Source organism: Rosa chinensis, chromosome 5 (genome assembly GCF_002994745.2).
Source record: "Rosa chinensis cultivar Old Blush chromosome 5, RchiOBHm-V2, whole genome shotgun sequence".
Lineage (NCBI taxonomy): Eukaryota > Viridiplantae > Streptophyta > Magnoliopsida > Rosales > Rosaceae > Rosa > Rosa chinensis.
In genome coordinates, this window is record NC_037092.1 from 42144756 (window position 1) to 42171993 (window position 27238).

Consider the following 27238-nt stretch of genomic DNA (forward strand, 5'->3'; position numbering starts at 1 on the left):
ACAAGAAACTGCCAAGATAACTAAAAACTAATGTCAATGGACAAGTCAATGTAAATCTAAAGAAAATGGTTGTCACTGTACATGTAACTATTAAAAACCTGTAGGACAAGAATACTGAAGAATTTATAAAAGAAGAAAGCAGATACACTGTCTCATAGTCAAAAAAAATTCCAATGAGTAAGCACTTCTTATCATTTATTGAAAAAAATGAAAAATCAAAACAAAACTTCAAACTGTATTGGAGTCACTTGCTATGTTACTTGCCATGTCACTGTTAAAGGCATGTAAGCAGAATAGAACCTATATCGGAGCTGTACAACTCTTTCTGTTGTGACCATCACATTTTCCGCACCTACCACACTTGATCACCCTGGTTTGCTCGCTCCTTTTTCTGAACCTCTTCTTTCTAGGCCTTCCCGGTGGTCTTCTAGTCAAAGGAGGCTGCAACATCACCGCATCTCTACCAAAATCATGCACTTGCTTCGAAATAGAGGGAAGAGGATTAATTGGGAAAGAATAAGTTTCTCGATATTTCTCCACCTTGTACAGCTCATTGACATACAAATATGGGGAAGAACCATGTTGTTGGATCACTACAAGGGCATAGGAACATGGGAAGCCATACAGCTGCCATTCTCCACAAGAACAAAAGTGAGTTTCCAAATTTACCATGCTATTGTACTTCTGGCAGTGAACTTCATACACATAGGTATCAGATCTGCTCACTCTCCAATGCCTTCCGACATCCAAATTCTCCTTCAGCTTCTTTTCAATCACCGGGCACAACTCAGAGAACCATTCTTGAGCATCCTGCTTCCGAGCAGCAATTGAAGCCATGGACTTCACTCTAATCCCATCATTAATATCAAGAATAGGAAGACTCTTCAAAGGCAACACCCAATTATTGAAAGACTCAGCCAAGTTATTTGTCATTTCACCAAATCTTTCGCCGTTAAAGTACGCCATACACCAGTTCTCCTTCGGAAGATCCTCCAGAAATTGAGCAACTATGTCGCCACCTTCACTCCTCAAGATTTCCATGTTGAACTCATACATCTCCGGTGTGCGAGAATAAGCACAACACATAAACAAGTAAGGAATCCGATCCTTAAGGTAAGAACCAGCTGAAAATTTGTCAGAAAGGTTAGCCATCAGATGTCTAAAACAAAACCCATGTGGATTATTGGGAAACACACTAGGGAAAGCACTAAGAAGCCCAACATGACGATCAGAAATGAACGTCACCCTCCTCATAGGGTGTTTTGCAAACTCTTCAGCCAAAACCTCAAGAAAAAATCTCCAATTACTCTCATTTTCAGAATCGACAATAGCATAAGCAACTGGATACAAGCCTGAACAGAAAAACAAAAATGATGTCACTGTCATGTAACTGTTAATGTCACTGACCATGTCGCTGACATAACTGCATATTACTTGACAGTGACATGGCCAGAGACATGTCATTCAAATCACAGAACATTTAAGTCATTGGACATGTAACTGTCAATGAACATGTAACTGACAATGTCAGTAGAAAGAAAAATAAAAAACTAGAAATAATGAAGGAGATTCAACCTTGATTGGCATCCTTTGCCGATGCAGCAATAATCTGCCCCTTGTACTTGTTGGTAATGAATGTAGCATCAATGAAAAGAATAGGTCTACAAAATTGGAAACCCTTCATCCATGCACCATAGGTCACAAACATACGCTGAAACCTGTGTGTTTCTTGATGAAACTCAACCACTATCCTAGAGTCGGGGTTTGACTTCATAACAGACTCACTGAACCAAAGTAGCTGAGAATAAGACTCAGCTTCATCACCATGCAGGGCTGTTTTTGCCAACTCCGTACCATACCAAACAGTACGATAAGGAACATCCAAACCATAATCACTCTTGATCTCATCAGCTATATCAATTGGCTTTTTGTTTGGATTCGCACGAATCTTATCAAGCACAATAGACTTGACAACCTTGGATCCCATCATCTTACTCTTCTGCAAACGAATCACACCATGACAAGTGTGAACATTAACCAACCTTTTAATCATAAAGAAACCATTAACCCTGCATAAATAAGCCTTCACAAGCCAATTGCAGCCCTGAGAATGTTTCTTAGAACACTGAGCAATAACACGAACCGTGTCATTTCTAACAAACTCATATGAAAAACCAATTTCTATGGCATACTTACGCAGCTTATCTCTAAACTCAACAACCCCACCCTCAAACTTTTGGCCTTCAGAATGAATATAACTCTCCCAACCTTTCGTCATATAACTCTTCGGTGCCTCTGCCCTATAACACCCCAAATAATCATTCTCCTCAAGCATGGTACTAGAATCCTCACACATTGTATTACTCACCACGCTTTCACTAATAGAAGGCAAATCAGTCACAAACACTTCAACGAAATCAGAATTGTAACGAACCAAATTCCTAAAAATCATTCTCATATCAACTTCACTCTCTAGAAAACATGAACTAGAATCCGGAGGAATAATGTACCTCAACATGAAATTTCCTTGAATCAAATCCGGAAAACGAGAGCGTATTGAATTGCATAGGTCAACAAACGACCAATTATGCAACAATGGAACTGTCGCTGCTTCACCAGAATAAATAAACTTGACAACATAGCTAGAATCCATAACAACTGCACAAGAATAAAACAAAATCACTATCCATGTCACTACTAAGAAAATCAACAGAATCAACACAAACAAGTCACTGCCAAAGTAACTGTTACAGCCTGAACAAAACAGCAGTATTAAAAATGTAACTGGCCATGTCACTGATAAAAAAAAACACAGTCTAGAACATATATAGTACGGCAATAGCACAAAACATCATCAACAATTCAACATATAATTGACTCGACGAAGGAGAAGAACACAGTAATCCAAAACGAACAATTCAACAATTTAACACAAACAACAAAAAAACACTGCAAAAAAAAAAAAAAAAAAAAACGAACAAATTCACAGATAGAAGGCTTACAGATCAAATCAGAGAAAACCAGAGAGAGGAAGAAATACAGAAACTGTAACCAAGCACTGAGTCGACGAAGAAGAAGAACACAATAACGTGATCAAGACGAACACAGACGAAGCCAAAGATCCAGAAAACGAGAAGAGCCGCGGAAGCTCCAAAACCACTCAAAACTGAGATTTCAGATCGTCGGAGAGGCACAAAACTAAATCAGAAGCTTCCGACGGAGAGGGCGGAGAAGAAAGAATCTCGGAAAGAAATCTCCGAACAAATCGAATAGGAAGGTTTCTGGAGAGAGAAATTTGAGCTCGCAGATTTTGAAATAGAAGGTTATAAAGGTTTATTACCGTAGGGGCAGAATCGGAATGATATAAATTAAAAACTGACCTTTTGTAACATGACCTCATTATTCATAAGGACTAAATTAATATTAATAACAATTCACAGTGGACCTTTCTATCAAGTGGAAAACAATATGACCTTATTATCATTTCACTCTCTAAAATGACCTTTTCAATCATTTCCCTAAAAAAAAACTTATTTGGTAAGATTTGTAGGTCCAAATCCTAAACTCTAAACGACGAATTCATACACTAGGGTTAACTCCGATGATCGAAAAAGCAATTGTACAACTTTCTTTTATGTTGAATCAGAATAGTCTAATGAAATGCTTAAGGAGGCAACTTTATCACAATTTTACTTGGTCTAGTGGCATACATGCTTAATTTGTAAATGGAAGGTCCTGAGTTTGAGATGTAGATTAGTTATTAACATTCACATTTGTTAATTGACAAATCTTAAAAAAAAAAAGGTTAAGTACTTCCCTTAACATCTTTTGTTTCAGGGTACATAGGTAACTAACCATGAATATATTTCAGAATAAGTAATAGTTGTGCTTTTGTATAAGTTAAGTTGAACTCGATATAACTAGAGGTTGGTGAACTGAGTTTTCATCTATTGATTGTTTTGTTTTAAGTAAAAATTACAGATTTTAGTTGGATTCATATATATATATGTTGTTATAGTAATAAACTAATTATTTTACCATATAAGTAAATCTTCATTGCATTATGATTTGGCATAATTACAATTCATTGAACCATAGTCAAAGTATCTGACAGAAAATGTAGTTTGCTGGAATATGATTTTCGTAAGGAAAATGCTTTAGATCCCAAAATTCCATACAAAAAAACCATCCCAAATGACATGACATTGACCACATCAGCCCTAATGAATCTCAAAATATTCAAGCTGTCTTTTTTCTTTTATATATTTAGAATATGTATTTAAATTAGTTTATTTATCTCTAAAATATTAAAAAACGGAAGAAGAAAATGCGGTGAAGTTAATCAATCCAACAAGTGTGCAAACTCATGTCTTGGTAAATCCTAAAAATGCAAAACTCATCCTCCATATATCGCAGCCATCTATCCACAACCATTAAATTCTTTGTTCTATTGTAAAAAAAAAAAAAAAAAAAAAAGTAAATTTGTTGTTCTCTCTTTTAATTTCTTGAACCAATCCAGTGGATTCAAATTTCAAAACAAGTTGGTTAAATTAACTTTTGTATTGATTTTTGTATCTTTCTTAATATTTTATTAAGAGCTAACTCACAGTTTTTCATCATAATCCCTTGTGATTATGATTTACAAAGCCAATTTATGCCTTGTGGTTGCTATATTCATAATCGATCATCTTCTTTATTTTGGATTTTCATACGCAAGACCTTTTATTTATTCAAATCCTAGATGATTTTTCGTCCCTTGAGTTCCAAATTTTTGTGCAGCATGAGATAAGGATGATGATGACAAGTGGTATATGAGAATATCCCTGGTATTTGAAGATCAATTTTTGGGATTGCAGGGAAACATTATTTTTCTCATTTAATATAATATTAAGTAATTGCATATATAATGGAAACTATATAAATGAAAATTAATTGACATAATTACATGTTGGAAATAACTATGAATGAGGTGGTAATGCCACATCATTTGGGATTGAAATTTGGTATAATATTTTGGTGTCTCTAGCACCACTCTTTTCGTAAAGGAAAATGCTTGAGATCCCAAAATTGTATACCAAATTTTGGATCCCAAATGACGTGGCAGATGACACATCATCACTTTTGATTTTATATTTTCAATCTGTCTTCAAAATATTCATTTCTTTAAGAAAAAAAATTAACATAAATTCCAATTAAAGTCAATACTCATCCACTTCTAAGTTCTAACCATTTCTTAATTGTACCACATCGCCACTATTCTTTTTCTCACTTAGAAGTTCATCAACAATATTATACTTGCAACGATGGAAAAAAAAAAATCACAGTTGTTCTCTGGATGCTTAGAATTTTTTTATTTATTTATTTTTTACACTCTTTTAAGATTATATTTTTAGTCTAAGTTGCTCACTAATGAAAATGTAAATTTTTTCATCAAACCCTAAAGGGCTAAACCTATCAAACATAAACATGCATAAACCGATCAATTTTTATGGTAATTCATAAAAGAAATGTTGAGTTTTGCTTGACGTTTTAGGAATTAATTTGACATGATTTTTCAATCATTTTAATAAAAATAATTAATGACTTTTTTCCTAAACGAGAATATGAAATAACAATTTTTCTTAAAAAGAAATTTGCTTAATTTTTATTTTTGAAAGGGAATTAATTTATTAGTTGATAATTACATCAACACAAACTAATGATGTGGCAAAGGCCACATCATTTGGGATTAAAATTTTGTAAAAAAATTTTGTGTCTCTAGCACCACTCTTTGGTAAATAATAACAAATTTATAGTATACATATATAGAATCTAGTATGAAACTTATTAGGTACATTTTATTGGTTCAAAGCATATAGACAGCGCCAGTATAGTATGTCGACTCATAGGTGTTCAAGAAAATGCCATAAATAGGGATCTAGAGCTACATCCTCACAACATTAGTCGTTCTTTACATATGTCCTATAGCTAGTATACAATATTGTCTTATGCACTTTCCCTTTTTTTTCAATTCTTTTTTCTTGATTGCTAGGGCATCTGAAAATACTTGGATGAAACGTTTTTCTAGGTTTTGGGGATTGATAGACACGTTGCAATCCCTACTGGGCAGAAATCAAAAATTCACACAGAAAGCACAATTTTGGTTACGCAGTGAAAACCTCAATTTTAAGATTAAAAACACTGCGGGGCTCCTACTTTTGAGAACCCAAATAAAATCAATCAACTTATTGATGAAGGATATGGTTCTTTACAAACACATATAGCTCTTTACGCGGTTACAATCTCTAGACTCACTAGAGTAGTGCTTGTCTTGAATCTTGACCTTCTTCTTCACTTGAACGATCTGCAAATATCGCTCCACTTACACAAACAATCTTCTCTACTGATCTCAAGAGAATCAATGCATGTATATGAATGAACAATGAAACACTTAGATACGGAACAAGTGTTTCATGGACTCCTATGGAACTCTTTCTAAGCAAGCAAGACACACAATAATTCTTGCATAAAAATCCCTACACAATCAACGCTGCTTTTCTGAATATATTGAGGAGAAAATAAATTCTCAACAATTAAGACTTAACCCTAATTGGACTCCTATTAGGAAAAATATTTTAATAAAAGATATCCAATTAAAATAAACAAATCCTAAATCACCTAGGACTTCAAAAGCACGATTTTATCAGTTGAAAAATATCTTTGTAAAATAAAATCTAAAAACCAAAAGATACTTTCCAAAATTGGACTCCCAAAAACGTAAGGTTGACTAGAACTAACTCGGGCAGACTCGGGGATTGCAACATGTGTTGCAATCCCATGCTTATGCATGAGATGCAATTACCTGACTCCCAAAAACGTAGGGTTGACTAGGACTAAATCGGGCAGACTCGGGGATTGCAACATATGTTGCAATCCCGTGCTTATGCATGAGATGCAATTACCTAAAATTCTCCGAGATCAGTTTTGATGAACTTTGTAGGCTTCTTCAATGCTTTGTATAGGGATGCTAACACATCAAGTGTAAACCTTATACCTACAGCATCATATCTCCTAGTTGATGGAATTTCAGATTAGGTTGACATAGCATAGAATTTCTAAAGTATTTCAGTGCTCGTGTAACTTGTTTATGGTACAAAAGAAACTATAGGAGGTTTAACATTAGCTTGTCTTAAAATTCTTCATATATTTTCCTCCTAATATATATCAACCAATCTAGATAACGTCTCTAGAGTCATGTCCAAATCACCATTGAGTTCTCAAGCCACTTGAGACACAAACACAAATACATATATCTTTTGCTTCCCGTCATGAATGCGTTAAGAGCCGCATATCGAATCAATAATTTACCAAAGTTAATGTAAGTCTTTCTTTATAAAATAGTATCATTTTGATAGATGATCTGTACATAGTATATATAACACGTACATGGTTATAATATCTATAATATTTTTATAGTCTCCATCCCATTGAGAAATATAGCGTTTGGTCTAGGGCTGTCAATTCCGACATGATCCGATAACACGACTCGAAACCAGCACGAAATAAAGCGAGTTGAACCCGCACGATTAAAAAGCGGGTCAGCCATGGGTTTACCCGCCATGACCCATTTAATAAATGGGTCGGCCACGAGTCAACCCGCCAACACGAAGTGAACCCGTATAACCCGATTATACTATATTTTATCCTGAAATTTTAGACGTTGGGAGTATTTGATCATAGGATTAGACAATTTGAAATATTTTGCTTTATAATTATTGGATTTAATTATTTATGAATTATATATAATTATTTATATTATTCGTCTTGTGAAGTTTTTAGTGAATTTAATCAATTTATACATTTTTTTAGTTAAATGGGTCACATTGTTAACCCTTAAATGAGACATTTTGTCAAACACGACATAACCTATTTATTAAATGGGTTAAGCGGGTTGGAAACGGGTAACCCGTTTAATAAATAGGTTGGGCTTGGGTTTAAATTTTTGACACGATTATTAAATGGGTTGGGTTTGGGTTTGGGTTTGTATCTTGCGACACGACAAATACCTTGACCCGACACGACCCATTGACAACCCTAGTTTGGTCATGGACTTTCCTTGTGAAATTTTATCATGAATAGTCCTTCCTTACTCTTGGGAACGTTCAATTGATCTTTAGATTGCTCTCTCTCTCTCTCTCTCTCTCTCTCATTATTTTGATTCATGATGATGATGATGATATGACTAACATGGACATACTTTTTATATATACTTAGGGTTTCTTGGGGTGAGTTTCTGGAATCGGGGTTAGAGAACTGGTGGTGCAGTGCTATCTCCAATGTCAAGATTAGGCTTGATAGAACTCTTCTTGGACCCAACCATGGAATCGGGCAATGTAAATCTTGAAACTAAAATTGCGAGATCAAAGAAGAAGAGTTCAAAGAGAAAGCTCTTTGATATAGCAAATGTCAGAGGAAATTCGCGCATCATCGTACCGAAACTAGGATCTTCCTTTCTAGATCAAAGAGAAAGCTCTCTCGACCACCGGAACTCGTCCATTGGTTGGAGGCTTGGGAGGCAGTGTGGAGGTAGAGGAAATTAGTGCTTCCTCCTTCGCCGTTGTTGCTGGTGTCTCAGCCACGATCGAGATCTGCCTCTGATCATCCACTTTATCATGAGTTTGGCCGTCGCTGTGTCGCGCCGTATGGTGGTGATCGAAAGCGGCTCCGGCGGAATGATTCTCTGATGGGCGAATTGGCCAAGGAAGGCCACCTGCCGGAGTCTAAGGAAGAAGAAGATAAAGAAGGATGAAGGAGACAAAGATTGTTCACGCCACAGATTGATTGATCAAACATGTGGCTCGAAGTGACTTAATGTGGTGCCCATTTGCTCAGCTGGTAGGGGTGGGCTGGTGAAACCAAAAACAGAAAAAAAAAAAAAAAAAAAAACCGCACCGAAAACAGCATGGAAGCAGAACAAAACTGAACCGAAAAAAAACCGAACCCAACTGATTATGTTCAGTTCTGTTTTCGATTTTAGCTAGGTGAAAACCAAACCAAACCGAACCGAAATATTGTGAAATTTTATATCATGACTACGGTTGACCAATCCGATCGAGTTTGAAACTATTGTGAAATTTGTTAAATTTTTTACCACACGCATAATTTATTGTAATAATCGCATCCAACGGTCGATTTTTTCATTTTCTTTGAATTTATAGAGATTTCTCTTTGGAGTGTTTATATATAAATATTGGTTTATAACAGTAACTAAGTTTGACCTAGTTGATCGAATTCGAAACGAGAACCAAAATGGCCCCATTTTTTACAACCATCATAAAACATTACAATCTCTCCATCGAGCGGTTGGTTCCTCCAAATTCATTTTCCACTTTATGGTTGCTTTAGAACGAACCTCAACAATTTAAATACAATATATAAGTCATACAACTTTAGGAGGCAAATTGGTATAGGCCAATGTATTGGTAATTAAAATTGAAATTTTTATCTTATGTCAACGCCCATCCATCGATGAAATATTTACAAACATGATGTAAAAAAATATGCACGTTTCGCGGTCGTCATGCCATTGGTCAACCAAGAAAACATACAAGTAATTATGGTTGACCAATCCGATCGGATTCAAAACTATTGTGAAATTGCCCTAATTTTTAAACACACTCATAATTTATTGTAATAATCGCATCCAACAGTCGGTTTTTTTATTTTCTTTGAATTTATAGAGGTTTCTTTTTGGAGTGTATGATATATAAATATAAGTTTATAAGAGTAACTAAATTTGACCTAGTTGATCGAATTCGAAACGAGAACCAAAGCCAACCATTTCATATAATGAAGCTTTGAAGTTTGATTATGGTCTATGGAGTCTAGATTATTGTCTATTGAAGTATAAAGCATGAATTAGTGAATTTGTAAACTCAATTGTATCTTGTATGAATTATTATCCGCAATCTCACGCTCTGAGGCCTCAACTTCTTTTTGTCTAAAATAGCGATAAAAGTTACATTGTAAGGGATAACAGTACCTCACCAAATTAATATCCAGTATTGCAAGACAACTACAATTAAAAATTAAAAATTAAAAATTTCATAAGCGTGAAGACTCACTCCTCCTTGATCTTGATGGTAAAACCAACCCTCGCCTTTCTCCTCTGCTTGGTCGTCTTACTCCTTGTCGGAGCCATATCCTTTGATTCTAGTGCGAACAAACCCTAGATCTTGGCGGTACACAGAGGGAATATATTTAGAGTTTGTTTTTTATTGATAATTTTTGTTCTTATCTTTTAATACCTCAGGAAAAAAAAAAAAAAGAACTTCATAAACAGTTTGAGAGAAATTCTTCCACGTTCAAGGAAGAACAACTCCCACATTCATTGCTTTATTTTTTAAATTACGATTTTATCCTTTATATATGAAATTAATTATTGTTAGAGCCTTAATAAATCAAGGGCAATTACAAGGTTTTTAAAAATTTAACCATAAACACTATTTACTTAATTATACTGAAATACTAGTTATTGTTCTAAAAAACTGCTTTGGTTAAGAAACTACCCACTTTTTTACCAAAAAAAAAAAAAAACACCCATACACACAGTGTGGGCACATGCTAGTGTATATTATTCCCTGTGCATGGTTGTTTGACCTTAATGGTAAATAACTTGTGTAATTTACTAGTTCCCAACCCTAAACCCGGCGAGCCGGGTGAAGTTACCGGGCTGAAAATATTTGCCGCCCCCAAGCAAACTGCGAAAGCAAAACCAGAGCGCAGCAAAACTAGAGCCAAAAGCGCAAGCATGAAGCGGTTGAGCTTGGACCAGGTGCTCAAGGACAACAACACTCGCGACCCCTATTCCATTTCTTCTCTCATCCTCACTCACAGGGCTCTCTCCGATGTACGACTCCTCGTCTCTCTCTCTCTCTCTCTCTCTCTCTCCCCTCTCGAATTTCTCTCCCTCATTCTGATATATATAGTTTCAAATACAAATGTCTAGGTTTCGTGCTTGGGCGAGCTCAAGAATCTGGAGAGGCTCGATCTCAGCGCCAACACGCTCACTTCGCTTGAGGTACTCAAAGACGCCCTCATCTTTGTTTCTCTGCTGCGTTTTGTGCGTATTGGTGAAGCTAAATTTGTGTGAATGCAATTCAGGGGTTGAAGTCATGCGTCAATCTGAAATGGCTATCTGTTTCTCAAAATAAACTGCAAAGCCTCAAGGGAATTGAAGGACTTTCTAAGCTCACTGTAAGTGCCATACATTTCCCCCTTTCTTCTTTTTCTTCTTCGATAAACAACTAGATGTTAGTTACCTATAGTGCATTGTCTAGCCTGGACTAGTTTCCGAAGCTCATCCAATTTGGAGTTTATGAAATTCTCTGTAGGCTTGACTAATCTTTGTGCTTAGACGGTAGAGTGGAAACTGGATAAACAAGTATTCACTATGCTGGTTGAGTTTGGTTGGGCCGCCGTTTTGTTAGAGTTACTACTTTAGGCTTTTTTAAAAACAACCTTTTCTTTTGGTAAGAAAGGCGAGGAAGACATACGGATAATAAGAAAACCAGGGAGTATACTGAATTCTTATATGTATGGTACTTGCCGTTTTGCGTATAAGAGTGAGTATCCAGGGCCCTAGTTCACATGGGTCTTTCCTTCAAAAGTATGTCTTGTTATGGCTTACATTTGTTTTGTTGTCATACTTGATATGTTTTTGAATGGAAGGCTCATGAGTGCTGCGGCTGTGGAAATAATGTACGGAGAAAATGAAATGAGGAAGCACCTGAACTGGCGGAAAATTGAACATGTTGAATTAATTTCAACATCTTCCATTTCCTCAATTTAGATGATTTGACATCCTACATGGGTCTGTGTCTTGCAAGTAGATTGAAACAGAAAAATATTTTAGTCAAATGTGCCTTGGAAGGAATTGTGCTTCAACCCATCAACCTACTTGATGTGGTTGTCAAAAGTTCCATATGTGCTCAAGATCCAGGTATCTACTTTCCTCCTGTTGTATGAGAAGGATCACTTTGGAACTAACAATGAGGGCTTGTTCAGGAGATTGCTTCTGTAGGAAAATTTCCTAGAAGTGCTGCTTTTAGAAGCACATAAAACTTCTCATTGAAAGTCCGAGTGCTTCTTGCATATTCACTTGGAAGTGCTTCCTGAGGAAGCACCTTACAGGTACTTCTCTAAGAAGCACTACAAGTGCTATAAAGGGAAAGCACTTTTTACTCCTTTCTGCCAAATTCTATAAAAGTTACTTTTGTTTATCTGAATCTTCTCTTGTGGAAACCAAAAGCATTGCCAAACAGACGCTAAATGACTTGCGGACACTAAACTGTAAGGATAGACATGAGGTATCGAACAAAGAAATTTTTTTACCATAATTATTCAGTAGATGGTATGTTTATAAATTTCTGTGTAGATTCTGAAAAAAGATATTCAGTTTATCCAGGCTTGTTTTCCATCTCTAGGGAACAATTGGGGAGCTGGATTCTATATTCAGGGGCGTTATAGGATTGAGTGCTTTTTCCATGTCTTGGGATCAGTGCTTTACTGCTTTGTATTAGGGGCTAAGGTTTCTGCTGTTTTTAGGGATTATTCTATCACTTCTATTATGGATCTGTTGGTTGTGAATTGAGGCTTGCTTCTTTTGTGTTCTGGATGTTATCATCTTCTTGAATTGTTCTCTTCTTTTCAAATAAAATCATCAATTCTTTTGAAAAATAAAAGATATTAACTGAAATAATGAAAAACTGTCATACCAAAAGAAAGAAAACCAAATATTAAACAACTCTCAGCATCTGCAAATCTTCAATCTTTCGGGAGCAGTATCAGGTGGCCCCTGACAGAGGTGCTTCTTTTTTATTTGTCTACTTCCTTGAAACACTGTTTTAGACAGCTCTTAACCTTCACCTGCACTTGTATATTTTCCCGTTGGCCATTTCTTTATTTAAATTCCTTTGTCCCTTCTGTAATCAATACATCCAAATTGCCTTCTACATTCACTTTGTTTCATCTCTGTCAATCAGGTGTTAAATGCAGGCAACAATAAGCTTACAGTGATGGATGAAGTCAAGTCTATTGTGAGTTTGCGTGCATTAATTTTGAATGGTGAGCTTTTATTTGAACATTTTGAGAATAATCTATTGGCTTTCCTCTCCTTTTCTTCTCCCAGTTTTTCATTTGTGAAAATAAGATACAGGATTGAGTTGTCAACAATTATAATGGATAATCACACAAAATAAGAAACTTGTTGTATGAGTGAAACACTAAGAGGGGGCTCTTTTAAGGGAATGCCTTGGTTATATTAGAATAGTAAAGCACATTAGAAGACTCTAAGCATAGTTTGTCAAGTATTTTCCACACCAATACCATATTTTCTGTTGTTAATAGTTGTGCCAAGTATACGTCAAGTAGAACGGGAATACTAGGTATGCATTGTGAATTTCCAGTCCCTTGATTCTAGGAAATATCATGAGGTATACACACTCATGATTTAGGGTTTAATGTTTTGAACAATTGCTCATTCAATTCCTCAAATGTATCCTTTGAATGGAGAAAGCCGAAGATTGGGAACAACATCTGTCATGAGTCGACACAGATATACACACATAATCAATACAACCTTGGAATATAATGATTCGTATCACTCCTACTATGCAAAGCTAAAAAGAATTTAATCTCTTCTTTTTAGTACATGCCATTTTGAAAATTTAAAGCCTATACACGTATGCCAAAACTAGATTTGAATATGATCGTCTAGACTGGGGCCATGTTGAAATACTAGATGAGTCTTGGTTTTTTTTTTTTTAGGCTGTAAATTAGAAAAAGTTACACTTATTCAATCACTTAAAATAAATATCAACCAATTGAGATGTAGGTAGTTGCCTTCGGCTGGAAATTAGAAAATGGTACACTTATCCTGCCTCTTAACAGTACGTTTATTGTTAGGCTGGAAATTAGGGTACATGCCATGATATACTTGCTGAGTGTTGCTATATCTATGTTCTCTTTTGTTCTCCATTTCTGTTAGTTGCTTATGTTTTGTTAATTTATCATAATGATGCTTAATATTTCACCAAGTTACTTTCGATATGGATATAAAATGTTGAACATGCTTGACCATTTTCCTCAACAAGGTTCCCATTTGAGGCTAGTCTTTTCATTACTTAACAAAAAAGGAACTATAGTGTTGCCTTGACAATACATTGTCTATATTTGTTAATGATAAGTAATAAAGGTAATTATTATGATCATCATCATCTAAATTATTTTACAAAAGCAAGACTTTGAGAAAGAGTCGCAAGTCAGTTAAGTTGAAAAACAAATATTGTTAGCTAGAATATGTATGTACATATAAGCTCATTCTGAAGTTTACATATTCAATAAGGACCTTGTAATTTAAGCAATGAGTTTTAATTTGGTAGCTTCCCATGTGTGGACATCAGCTTCTGAGTTCCGTCTTGCTATTTGTATTTTGTATTTCTAGCTATTGACCATTTAAACCTCTTCTGCACAATGGTTGGAAGGTGTGTCCATACCAAGTCATTATGCTGAGGTTTGTCTAACCTCATAGCAACTCATGTTGAACTTTTGTGATTCCAAGTACATAATATGCATTAATGTACGATACGTCTTAATTTAGTAATTTATCACTAAATAACACATGGCTTCTTATGAGCCGAGAGACGTATTATTCAGCTTGATATACACTGTCGGACAATTCTGGTACTGGTACCTTGAGCTTTAGGGCCAATGGTTTTCAAACATGGTATCAAAGCATTGTTTGCAGGAGGTCCAGGGTTCAAGGCCTCCAGTTCCCCATAGTCCGTATGCATAGTGTTGGCTCGGCATGTGAGGGAAGATGATAGTTACGTTGTTATACATTGTTATCCCATTTCCTGATAGCTTATGCTTTTGGGGCCTGTGGTTGTCTAACAAAACTAACCACCTCAGCATATTGACATGGTAATATGTTTTGAGAGTTCCTCACATCTATTTCTCCTTTTCTATTGGCACGGTCAATTCCAGTGATGGAAAATACAGAAGCATTGAACTTTTGATTGATTTGAGTGTGTGCATGCCTAATCATCTTTTTTAAAATTAAACAACCTAGGTTTTCAGATATATTTTAGAACTCCCACTACAAAGGAGTATCATGTTCTCTTCAAAAGATACTTGGCCCAAAAAATCTGCAGGAAATTTTTGAATTTATGTTGCGTCAACTGTAGTTGGCATGGAACATCTGGCAAGTTTTGCCCAAAGATTACTATTTCTCAGTTGGTATGTTATGTATACACTAGTGGCTCATGCCATGATGTTTAGGGTTTGGAACCGTGCTTATTTCTTGTTCATTTCACTAGGCTCGGAAAATTCTCTCTTCTTTATGGTGCCACCTATCCATTTTGCATTAGCTCTGTCATATTCTTTTATTTCTATTTTTGCTCATATTTTCAAACCTGCTACTGACTTGTTTTGATTTCTTGTTTTGTAGATAATGAGATTGCTTCGATTTGCAGACTTGAACAGATGAAAGAGTTGAACACTCTTGGTATGATCTCGAAGTCTAATGTATTGTTTCATGAATTACATCAATGGACTTGTACTTTCAATTGTAATCTGACTGTTGTGGTTTAGTTTCACTATGTACTCTTTTTTCATTGTACTACTGTGTTTCTTTGTTTCTATTTATTTAGTTGAGATTGTTAGTTAGTTAGTGGATCCTCTATGCTTCTTCCAAATATTCCCTAATAGTATCAACTATGTAGGAGAAGTTTCTGTGATTGGCTTGAAAGTCTCTTAGGCTTTTCCCCTTTGACATCTTAAAAGAGACAAAAGTCTTCTTTTTATTTTTTATTTTTTGAACTGAAAAGAGGCAAAGGTCTTTAAGCCAGCTATAGTGGTGCCAATCCCTAGTGACCATGGTAAAATTTTATACACCAAATACTTATAGTCGAGGGATCCTTTCTAAGACTCGCTCCTAGTTTTATTCAGGGCCACATGAGGCTTGGCTTGACCTGGCGGCCAACAGTCTAATTTGGTTGGGCTACCGACAAGCGTACTTTGTTTGTTTGTTTTGTTACTTATGATTCCATTTGAGGGTAAGTTTCTGGCTAGGTCCAAAATATATATTGACGTGATAAAAGGACAGTATTGCATTTTCTTAATGTATTTTAGCATCGATACAGAATAGAGTTTTGTTTTGGGAAACATGAGTTGCCTTTCTACCTCATGAAGTTTTGTTTTCTGTAGTTCTTTCTAAAAATCCGATTCGTGATATTGGTGATTCTTTGATGAATGTCAAATCTATCAAAAAGGTAAGCACCTTTCTGGTGGTTGAATGTCTTTGGTTGTAATTTCACTTGAGGACTGCAAAAACCCTTCAAATTTTTCTTTGTTCCAGCTTTCTCTTTCTCACTGCCAACTTCGGAGCATACAGTCTTCGCTCAAGTCATGTGTTGAACTGAAAGAGCTGCGGCTTGCTCACAATAATATTGAGGTTTGTGCTGATTTATGTGCCTGTTGGAATACATTCTTTGTAAAATGTAAATTGTATATGAAGCTGCCTTATTGTAATTCTTCTTTTTGCTTAGTTATTGCAATTACTATTTTTTATAGCTTATTATTGTAATTACTGGCTTCTAACTGTTTTTAGTGATTTTCGCATGTTTATTTCTTCACTTTTATGTTGAAGCTTAGTTTGTTCATTATGTATCTACTTTAGATGTGAATATGCTTTGTTCAGGGTCTCCCTGCTGAGTTGGCTCATAATAAGGGACTCCAGAATCTGGATCTGGGGAATAATGTGATCACAAGATGGTCGGAGCTGAAGGTTAGATGCAGGAAACTGAAGCTTTCGTTTCTATAGTTTTGTTTCTTTATTTGGAAGAAATTTCTTACTACGGTTGTTTCTTATATTCTGAGATAGGTGCTTGATTCCTTGGTCAATATGAAGAATCTCAATCTGCAAGGAAACCCTGTAGCTGAAAAGGATAAATTAGCAAAGAAGGTGATAGTCAATTTCTTGCCTTTTCTTTTTTGGATCTCTGTCGATTCCAGTTTGTTACAAATTCTTATGAAAACAATATTTCTGTAGATTAAAAAGATGTTGCCGAACTTGCATGTTTTCAATGCAAGACCAATAGATAAATACACCAAGAATGAGAAGGGTGCCCGGGTTGATGCAGTTGATGAAGAAAAATATAGAGATTCAAAACATCAAGGGTTGGGTGAAACGAAGGATAGTAACCCTGATAATGCTGGAGAATTGGATATGAAGAGGAAATGGAATAGGGAGAAAGCAAATGAGAATGTCTCGGACCAGGAAGTTTTGGTCCAGGAGGATGAAGAAAGGGATAGCATCAAGAAAAAGAAGAGACATCAGGTTGTAAATGAAGATTTTAGTAATCTTGAAGATGCTGCAGATTTGGAGGAATCAAAGGGAAAGAAACTGAAAAAGAAAGGCCATAAAGATGATGATACGAAGGTTAAAAAGAAACTAGATAAGGTGAAGCAACAAAGTGAACTTGATATTATTGATGATGCAGACACTCCATTTTTGGAGCTCTTTTCTGATGACAAAGTGGTAGATGGTGGGGATGACGGCGAACAAGGTAAAGACAAGGCTAGTCACACAAAATTGTCAAGTGGAGTAGTAACCATCACTTCAAGTAAAGCTAAGACGCGGAGCACAGGTTCTACTTTACCGCTGTTGCCTGTAGATGAAATTGGAGTGGGTGGGCCATCAACATGGGACTGATGATTAATAATCATGTTCGCTATGCAACTTTGGTTACCCTTTATGTAAAATTTTGATTCACAAATTAACTTGCCATGTGAGAAAGCTAGGATCTGGATCAGGATACTGGATGTAGGTAAAAACCATATGGATATGTTGGATAAGTTTTAACCATTGGCATGCACTCCTTTTGCTGCTAAAAATGAATTATGGGGTTAGCAGATTTTGAGTATCCTGCATTTCTTGAAATCGTGTGTTTTTATTTTGAATTTGGCGAATGAGATTTGGTTTGCTCGACTGATTGCTTAGTTAAGGAATAGATATTGTGGCCTCCACTTTCCAGGAACCCGGCTGGGTAGAAGACAATATCTTGTCTCTTAGTTGTGCTGATTACTGGTTTGATTGACTAATTAGTTAATCTATACTTGCAGAGAGGACCAACCATGTTAGGATTCTTTCAATCTTTCAGGTCAACCTCGCAGATTGCTAATCTTTTCATTGCCTTTGAATCCAAGTATGAAATCTCGTTCTCCATTTTTTAGTTTCGTATTAGAGGATAAAGAAATGGTTTTCTCTGAGCTTTTCATTTTTTAACATTGTAAAGTGTATTGCTATCGACCAACAGGGTTTGGTGGTGAGTGCGACTTCCAATGGTCCTACATGTGGATACTGCGGAGGGGTTCACACTGTAGCCAAACCAGACAAAGTCATAGTCAGAGTGTTAGAATCTACTTACAAACGTGTTTGGCATGTTAACCTATTTGATTATTGCGATTGCTTTACTCGATATCGCGTATACCACTTTTCTTAATCACAATTTGGTCCACCAAAAACAGCAAAAATATGGTGAAAGCGGTGAAGACATCGCCATGAAGCGGATCAGGATTCCAAGTAAGAAGGAGAAGCTGGTAAGTGGCCTATCTGAATTTACTAGACCTTTTGAGAATGAGAAATCTATTTCTTGAATAATTATCTATGCTAGTGAAGGTGTCTCTGTGAGCTCTTGTAGAAATATCTAGTTTTAATGTACCACGATGGCGTGCTCGGCGTTAGAGTTTGATAAAATAGATTGCCTACAAAGATAAGGTACTTTTGTTAGCATACATTACTCTGAGTTACGATTGTCAAACACAGAGTAGTTGAGTTTGTACTATTCTTACCTATGATCTTTGGTCATTTCATTAATCCCTATTTTTCAAAAAAATTTGGTCTATCAAAATAAAGAAGTTCACAAAAAAGTAGATAAAGTATATACTTATTATGGGGAAAATGATAATATAATCAAATTAAAGATTACGCATTATGATAAGAGACGTAAATAAGTAACTTTAGTTATTCTCTAACGAACCAGTACAAAAAAGATAGGCTTTGGAATCGACAACTAAAAACCTCGAGCTCAAATGTAGAGTTTTATGTGTGGTTTAACTTCTAATGTCTCTATCAAAAGGAAACAAAAAAAACTAACAAACTCATTCTAATCGGGCAAATTTAGGGATGGATGACAACCTGAAAAATAACTTCAAGGTTGGATTGATTAACAGACTATAGATGCTGTCACTCTCTTTGAAAGGATCAATAATGGTTTGCCCTAGACTCCTAGAGGCTCCTGTTTTTAGTGTACGTGTTTCTCCTTATATAACAAAAAGAAAAAGGCAAAATTGACAAAGTTCATGGTATCTTAATTGCGGCCTTGACATAAAATCATGAAAGGAAGTCATGGATGAGGGCCCTTTTTCCATTGCTCATTGAAATGGTGCCGTACACTCCCCTTGGCAATTATGAAGCACCCATTGGAGAAGAGAGCTCTTCCTGATTCAAACAAATTCAAGATAAAAACCAATCGATAACTAACAAATGTGTCCACGTTGATTTGACGTCCATCATGATTATCGCGATTTAATTTCCAATTTGGTAGGCTGCTACTTGTACGTACTATTAAACGAAGCTGCCGCCGCAGTTTCAATCCAACGTTGATAGTTCTCATGTCCATCTACAGAGTGTTAAGGGCAAAAGGTCATTGAAAATTAAAAGCCATGACAATGATGTGTATGCGTTAGCTTATCTTCTTTTATAAATTTATTTTTAATATAAGTTTTCATTCTCCAACACGTCTCTTCATGTATAATTTAATTTTAAGTTAGGTCTGCATGTGATAATTCTGCTCTGATATAATGCTAAATAGCAACAACTGTTGTTTGTGATTATTGCATTGAAACCATCTCAACTTACGTGTTGAGTGACCCCGATTGGAAGTAATTAAGTAACCCACCCTATATTTATATTTGTCACTTTATTATTGTGGGATCTTCACTCTTTAACACATTTCAATCTAACCCATGCCAGGGGCTGGTGGCTTGCTCTCCCACAAAACCTAGGCTCTTGTTAAGATGTTGTAACCTCATCTTAAATACTGATATTTGACCACCCGACAAAGGGTTTTTTTGTCTTTCTCTTTTTTTCTTTCCTCTCGTTGATCATATCTATTTTACTTTTTCCTCAATACAATCCTTCCTCTAAATCTTCCTCTCTAAATGTGAATTCATTCCAAAATTGAAAGGTTGGCTGCATGCTTTTGTCCATATTAATTGGTCGGATTCGGATTCTTGTGGATTTAGATAAAATTTATTAATTGGCTAGTTTGCGATGATGCATAACTAGGTCAAGAGAGAGATAATGTCCTTCCCAGACCTAGCCACTGGTAGACGTCGAAGTCGGTCTTGACTGTAGTGAAAATTCAAAGACGTTGAGTTTGTAGCTGTTAAGCTTCAGTCAATTAAGTATAGTATGATATATGTTGATAAGCTCTACACTGAGTTTAAGATAATACCCAATTAATTAAATAATTAATGGAGATATATATGCTTGCACAATATATTAGTCAATGTGTATCCAATGTTACTTGGATCGGGGATCGTTGTGGTATGAGTACACGGTAATGTAATCACATCCTTTATAATTTGATCCGTCTTTTGTTATTTGATCGTGATCCTTGTGGGCAGGTAGGCACCAAGCTCTAGCCACCCCAAATATCTGTCACATGTTGATATATGGTTGTCGTTTAGGCAACTCCAGCAACGGCTTTCAGAGTTGGTTTCTCATTGTATACGTCCTATGATCATGACTTGGAAGCCGACTGAATCAAATTTGTCCCCAACTCCAGCTGCTCTCGGTACTTTTCCTCATAATATATTACACTAATCACCGGCCTAAGCCGGAAATGTTTTAATTGGTGAATCATACACTAGGACAGATTGACCGACACATTTCTAACTTCCTTTGTATGACAGACGTGATAATTAAATTGGCTTGTGCTTTGGCGGACGTCCATGTCATAAAATGCTTGTCTACGTACGTTTTTGCTGTAAAAGCGTTGGTCCGGTGGAAGTACGTAATTGAGTGTGTGGAGATGAACTTGAAGCTCTCGGATCTAAGTGGTGAAGGAGATACTATATGTATTTACTAAATGTGGATCCGAAATAATGCGACGGTATTTCATTATTTAACTTACGAATTAATTTATTTCTAATATATCCTAATTTCTGATCAGCCTCATGCATGGTATATATCATTGATATGTGAACGCTCGGAGTGATTGTTGGGTTTTTGATAGTGCCCTAAATGTATGTACGTCGCAAATAACGCAAATTGGCTGCAAGCGACCACTGAATTGTAAAGACGATGAACATGGAATTCAAACTCATATTTGATCCGAATCCAAGCTAGACCCGAATTCGACCTAGATCCCAAATCCCAATCCAATTAGACTCGAATCGTAAATTGGGCATTGAAACCAACAAGAAACTCCTCAGCTGCTCGCATAGCGATGATCACCACCATCTATCGCCACAAGCAAAGTATGAGAAGAAGGGCACTACCGAAGAGAATTAAGAGATCTCACAAATAAAGTGCAGTTACATACTTAAATTAATAATGACTTTTATATTGCGTTCATAACCTAGTTAGGAGTGTTTCATTAATTTTGTATCACTTCACATTTTCTGGATAGAAAAAAACAAACTGCCTATCTTTCAATAATAAATGAAATCTATGCTAAATTGGTGAAGAGACATGGCAAGCAATCTACTCATCCATACTTCCATAGTCCATATTTGAAAATGAAGCTGAAGTTGTTGATACATCAGGTGCAAAGAAAGTCAGAAAGGCGTCACTGAGGTCCATTATACATGAATTAGTCTATATATATATGATCAAGTTATCAACTACCATCAGAGTTGAGTACACATGCGCGCCAAACTAGTATTAATTTCTGAGTTTGACTATTCCATTCAAGAGTCAAGTAAGTACAGACAACCAAATTAGACCCATCAGCCGTTCGATATGACTTGGGGGACTTACGTCATCAAGTTTGTGATAACGGTCTACATTAGATTAAGGCTCAAGTTCCAGTCAAATTTTTCACATAACCATGACCGTTTGTTCTAATTTTAATATCAGACACTTTATTACGGTAATCAATGAATTTTTTATCACACTAAATTTCGAGATTGAAAAGTTCAAGTTCTTGAGCCGAATCCGAGTTGTAAGTGTTACAAAGCAGAATGAAACAAAACTTTTCTTTATGAGTTCTTGTTCAAGGTTTGCCTAATCTTTTTCGGCTCATTAAACTCCAAATACGGTAGTGAACTGTTTACACTCTAATTACTTCACTACCATGCTAATTATGCTGGCAAAATTTAATGGGGTTTTCACTTAGACTAAACAATTTTTTTTTTTTTTGCGTGGAAAACCAAACACAAAACTAGATCAGTACTAGTATCATCGAGTTTGGTAGCTAGTTTAGTTGAGCGAGTCAATATATAACAACTACTTTGTAACTAATAATTGATTCACTGATAACAAACCCGTGTGAAAGGGACCAAACAATCAAACAATACTATACACAAAATAAAAAGATTTAGTCTCAGACCCAAATTAATTAATTAAAAAGTAAAATAAAAAGGGAGGGGAAAATATTTAATTAGTTAAAGGATTTGATTAATTCCAGATTGAAAACGAAGAAGATATGAAACACGCTTGCGTTCCAACCTCCAAAAAAAATATAAAATTCGAAAACGAAGTTCGGAGGAGATTTGCCTGCACCTTCACTCCATCAAGTTTATTAAACTAATGACGAAAGCCGTTGTTGACTCTCTTCCTACAAAGACCCCTCCCCACTATTTAACCAAATCCTCCAACCCTCTCTTTGTCATCACTAGCTCCCACTACTTCAAACTCCAAACCTCACAACAAGAAAAACGAGATTAACACAGAGTTAGAGAAGAACAACAGTACTTCTACAATAGTTGATATAGAAATGGCTTCTTCTGGTGCAGCGACTACCGTTGAACAAGGCGGCGACGCCTCTATCTCCGCCCTCCACTCCGACATAATCACGTCCCACATCCTCACCCGCCTCGACGGCCCCACCCTAGCCTCCGCCGCATGTGCTTCCTCACAATTGCACGCCTTCTCCACCGAACAGACACTCTGGAAGGACATCTGCGCCTCCACGTGGCCTTCCGTCTCCGATGAACGTGTTGAAGGTATCATATCCACGTTCCCGTCCGGCCATCGCTCGTTTTTCTCAGACTCCTTCCCTCTTCTTGATCACTCCTTCTCGTCCTCTTGTAATCCCAGCCGCTTGGCTCCGGCATCGGAGCTTATCTCCGCCGTGGATATTTTCTACAAGGGAGAGCTGGTTTTCTCCAAGGTTCAAGAGACTGAGACCGAGACCGGGTGGTTCCTATGCTCACCCTTCCGGATCGACCTTCTTGAGCAGAAAGAGACTGTTCCAACTCCGATAAGACACATCGGAGACACCACCGAGTCCCTTAAGCACTTGGAGGAGAACTTGACATTGAGCTGGATCGTGATCGACCTGGCCCAAAAGCGCGCGGCCAATCTTTCCAGCCGGAAGCCAGTGTCGGTGACCCGGCACTGGCTCACTGGCGAGGTACAGCTCCGTTTCGCGACGATCATGCCCGGTGATCGTCGCGGGGAGTTCGTGCAGTGTGGGATGGTGGTCACGTGCAAGGGAAGCGACGGAGGGGAGCTACACGTGAGAGAGGTGAGCATGCAGGTGGAGGCCATGGAGGGGAACCACCTGAACGGGAAGGAGAGTTTGGTAATTTTGCAAGGAGCGATTGAGGGAGGGAAGAGGAAGAGGGAGATCGAGGAGGGAAGTGAAGGGAAGGCGAGGTTTGGGGAGTTTCTGGAGATGAAGAGAGAAAGGAAAGAGAGGTCGCAGAGGAGAGAGAGGGCTTTGGATATGATCTGCATTGCTACTGGGGTTACTTTGTTCATGGCGTTTTGGTCTTTCGTCTTGTTCAGATAGAGATGATCAGCAAAGATCGATCGAGTTACAGTTATTACAGGTTCAGAGTACATTCATACAAATTAAGGATCGAGTACAAAAATGGATAGTAATTACAATTATTTCATTTCATTTTTTGTTTTTACACATGTGAATACAAAGCTGCGTACACATTTATACACCATTTGATTGGTCCCAAGTTCTCAAATTAATGAATATATTTTAGCCATTTGTCTCTTCAATTTTTGGTTCTTTGATCTATGATGATCATCTTTCACACAACGTATAAACATTCATAAAGAAAAGAAACAAATATTTTTATATATTAAGAAAAACAAAAGATGCATGATTTCTTTTCAACGAAAAAGAAAATAGTATACCTTCAAGTAAGAAATAAATGAACTGGATTGATTTGTTAACTAATTAGGAGACCCTGTGTGAAGAGAGCATAACAGATTTGTACAGTGTACATGGCGGAGTTGGCGCATTGATTGCATGGTTTCTATTGTGAAGGCTGCCAACATATATTGGATCCTACATTTGATGATAGTTTGATATGATCACCATTTTCTTCAGAAAAGAGGAGTCTAGCTCTTTGGCCTCTCGTTTTGGTCTTTGCTCTCATAATTTGGAATCTTTGGGTCACTTAATTATTTCTTCATTGTCCAATTGCACATGGAATTTGGCGCCGCATGATTAATCATGCAGTTTGAGTTAGGTGTTTTACCTAACTACCTAACTCAATCCTAGATGTGCTTCATTTGGGTATCTATGATGGTTTTAGTCCTCAATTAAAGACCTGTGGTTGGCTTGCTTTAAAACTGTACACTTTATGGTTTGTTTGGCATGCTAGAAACAAAACCAAATATGATGGTCAGGTTTTTCTAAGTGGATGTGATTTGTCGAATGATCTCAGGACACATTGAAATATGCTAGTCAACTTGCTCATGTCAGCATGATGCATAACATGATACTCCAGATATTGAAACAGTTTGGTGTCCAATGTAGACCTCACTGTGCTCCAAGGATAATTAAGGTTAATTGATATCCACCTCATTATGGATGGATTAAAATTAACTCTAATGGTGCTTGGAAGTATGGTTCTAATGTGGGGAGGTATGGTGTAGTTTTCGAGATTACAAAGGTCATGTACTCGGGTGCTTTCTTTGCTAATCTTGAAATTTCTAGCTTAGTTGCTGCAGAGGTGATGACGGTCATTAAGCCCATTGAACTAGCTTGTGTCAAAGACTGGAAGCATAATGAAGTGGATTCTTCCCTCATCCTTAAGTTTCTTTGCAATCCTAATTTAGTTTCATGGACATTTCGCATCTAATGGTGCAATTTCTTGTATTGCATTTCTCAAATGAATCTCCGCTCATCTCACATATTTCGGGAATGTTATCAAGTTGTTGATGCATTAGCGAATTTTGGTGCGCTACTTCTACAAGCTTGGTTTGCTTGTATCTCAAATGAATTTTTCTGCCCATCTCACATATTTCGGGAAGCTAATCAAGTTGCTTATGCATTAGCGAATTTTGGTGTGCTACTTCTACAAGCTTAGTTTGGTGGGATTCTGCTCCACCCTTCATCCTTGCACACTGTAACAGAGACCACTTGAGTCTTCTAAACTTTCGTTTTCCTAATTTCCTTAGTTCCATATTTGCTTTGACTGGTTTATTTGGAAGGTTTTGGTTTAATCCCCCTCCTGTGTACCCTCATTTTTTCTTTTTCTTAATATAAGAGGATTTGAAGGATCTCCTCTTTACCTATCCAGGCCTTTACCCAAAAAAAAAAAAAAAAAAAAACTGCCGTATTATGTGGAGGGTTTTTTTTTTAACAAGTATGATCGGTTGCACTTGCACAACACTTACACATGCTGCAACTTAGTTTACTTTTATTTCTCTATGAGGTCTGAGAAATGATTTTTGTATAGGTTTGCGTTGGATATGTAATGTGAAAAAATTGAGAAAGAAATTGGAAAAGCGTTATACTCTGAATACACACTATTTTAGATAATTAAATCAATTTTGATCCATTGTCGGCTCAATAATTTGTTGTTGTTTTAATGTGTTTTGAACATTTTTAACTCCTTTTGTTATATATAATAACCTGACTTGGAGTTAGAATTAGATTACTTTTGGTTCTGTGCGTACTGTAATCTTACTTGTAACTTTTTCTTACAATGAAATCGATTGAATTTGATTAAAAAAAAAGAATAAATAAAAAAATAATACAATGGGTTAGTAAAAAGTTGGGGGAAAAGTCAAAGAGGTCAGACAAAGCAGACGCGGGTGAATTGGTTTGACTTTGAACAGCATTGGGTTTGGCGGGTCACCTTTGGATGCTTTCAAATGACCTTTTCAACCTCCCCAAGGCAGCTGCAGCCTTCCTCATCCTACCCACCTGGGCTCCGTCGTTACAATTTCCTCTCTCTCTCTCTCTCTCTGTGTTCTTCTTTGCTCGTGTCTTGCATGTCTAAATAAACTACTAGCCCCTCTCTCTCTCTCTCTCTCTCTGTTATTTTTTGCTCGTGTCTTGCATGTCTAAATAAACTACTAGCTTCCATGAAGATTCCCAGCACCACTGACTGACTGATTGCTGCTGCTAGTCCTGCTACTACGGATCTAACTAATAGTTTGTTATATATAAACAATCACTCAATCAGTCTTTTCAATTATACGATATTGGTATAATATATCAATAATAGAAGCAGCCATGTAATCATGCTCTGCAGATGGCTTAGTAACTAGTTTGTTATATATAAACAATCAGTCTTTTCAATTATACGATATTGGTATAATATATCAATAATAGAAGCAGCCATGTAATCATGCTCTGCAGATGGCTTAGTAACTCGTCATGATCATCTAGTCATTTGGAATCAAATGCTACTTTTGGCCTAAGCCTTTCCTTGCCTGGGAATGAAGTTGCCAAACCATAATTGACTTGTATAGAACTTATAACTATACGTACCAAATTGGTGTTTCTTTGTATTCATGCATATTGCATGCACCCTAATCACGCACTCTCAACAACAACTTGTTACATACGCACACATCTCTCTCTAAACTAATGTCTGTTTTCTCGCCGTCTCTCACAATCGGTCTTCGCCGAAAGGTTCACGTTACAGCTCAGTGGAACGAAGGCAACTCTAGAGGTTAGTTTGGTTTTTATGAACACACTATATTATGAGA

General features: G+C 36.6%; 4 protein-coding genes across 4 annotated transcripts; 3 read left to right on the forward strand and 1 right to left on the reverse strand.

Moving 5' to 3' along the window:
• Window positions 1–300: 300 nt before the first annotated feature.
• Window positions 301–3138, reverse strand: LOC112203860. The gene is made up of 3 exons (XM_024344769.2): window positions 3003–3138; window positions 1576–2658; window positions 301–1352 (listed from the first exon to the last, which is right to left on the reverse strand). The coding sequence occupies exons 2-3, from the start codon at window positions 2651–2653 to the stop codon at window positions 301–303; spliced, it is 2130 nt and encodes a 709-aa protein (XP_024200537.2). The 5' UTR covers window positions 2654–2658; window positions 3003–3138.
• Window positions 3139–10667: 7529 nt separating this feature from the next.
• Window positions 10668–17980, forward strand: LOC112167517 (protein phosphatase 1 regulatory subunit SDS22). Its single transcript, XM_024304535.2, has 10 exons — window positions 10668–10888; window positions 10988–11059; window positions 11143–11235; window positions 13023–13104; window positions 15488–15544; window positions 16246–16310; window positions 16397–16492; window positions 16739–16825; window positions 16922–17002; window positions 17090–17980. The coding sequence occupies exons 1-10, from the start codon at window positions 10790–10792 to the stop codon at window positions 17750–17752; spliced, it is 1395 nt and encodes a 464-aa protein (XP_024160303.1). The 5' UTR covers window positions 10668–10789; the 3' UTR covers window positions 17753–17980.
• A 185-nt stretch (window positions 17981–18165) lies between these two features.
• On the forward strand, window positions 18166–21340 carry LOC121049463. The gene is made up of 4 exons (XM_040506934.1): window positions 18166–18245; window positions 18357–18639; window positions 20735–20900; window positions 21019–21340. Exons 2-4 carry the CDS (start codon window positions 18481–18483, stop codon window positions 21192–21194), a joined length of 501 nt encoding a protein of 166 aa, XP_040362868.1. The 5' UTR covers window positions 18166–18245; window positions 18357–18480; the 3' UTR covers window positions 21195–21340.
• Window positions 21341–22905: 1565 nt separating this feature from the next.
• LOC112166923 (F-box protein At2g27310) lies at window positions 22906–24286 on the forward strand. Its single transcript, XM_024303861.2, has one exon. The coding sequence runs from the start codon at window positions 23046–23048 to the stop codon at window positions 24063–24065; it is 1020 nt and encodes a 339-aa protein (XP_024159629.1). The 5' UTR covers window positions 22906–23045; the 3' UTR covers window positions 24066–24286.
• Window positions 24287–27238: the final 2952 nt, after the last annotated feature.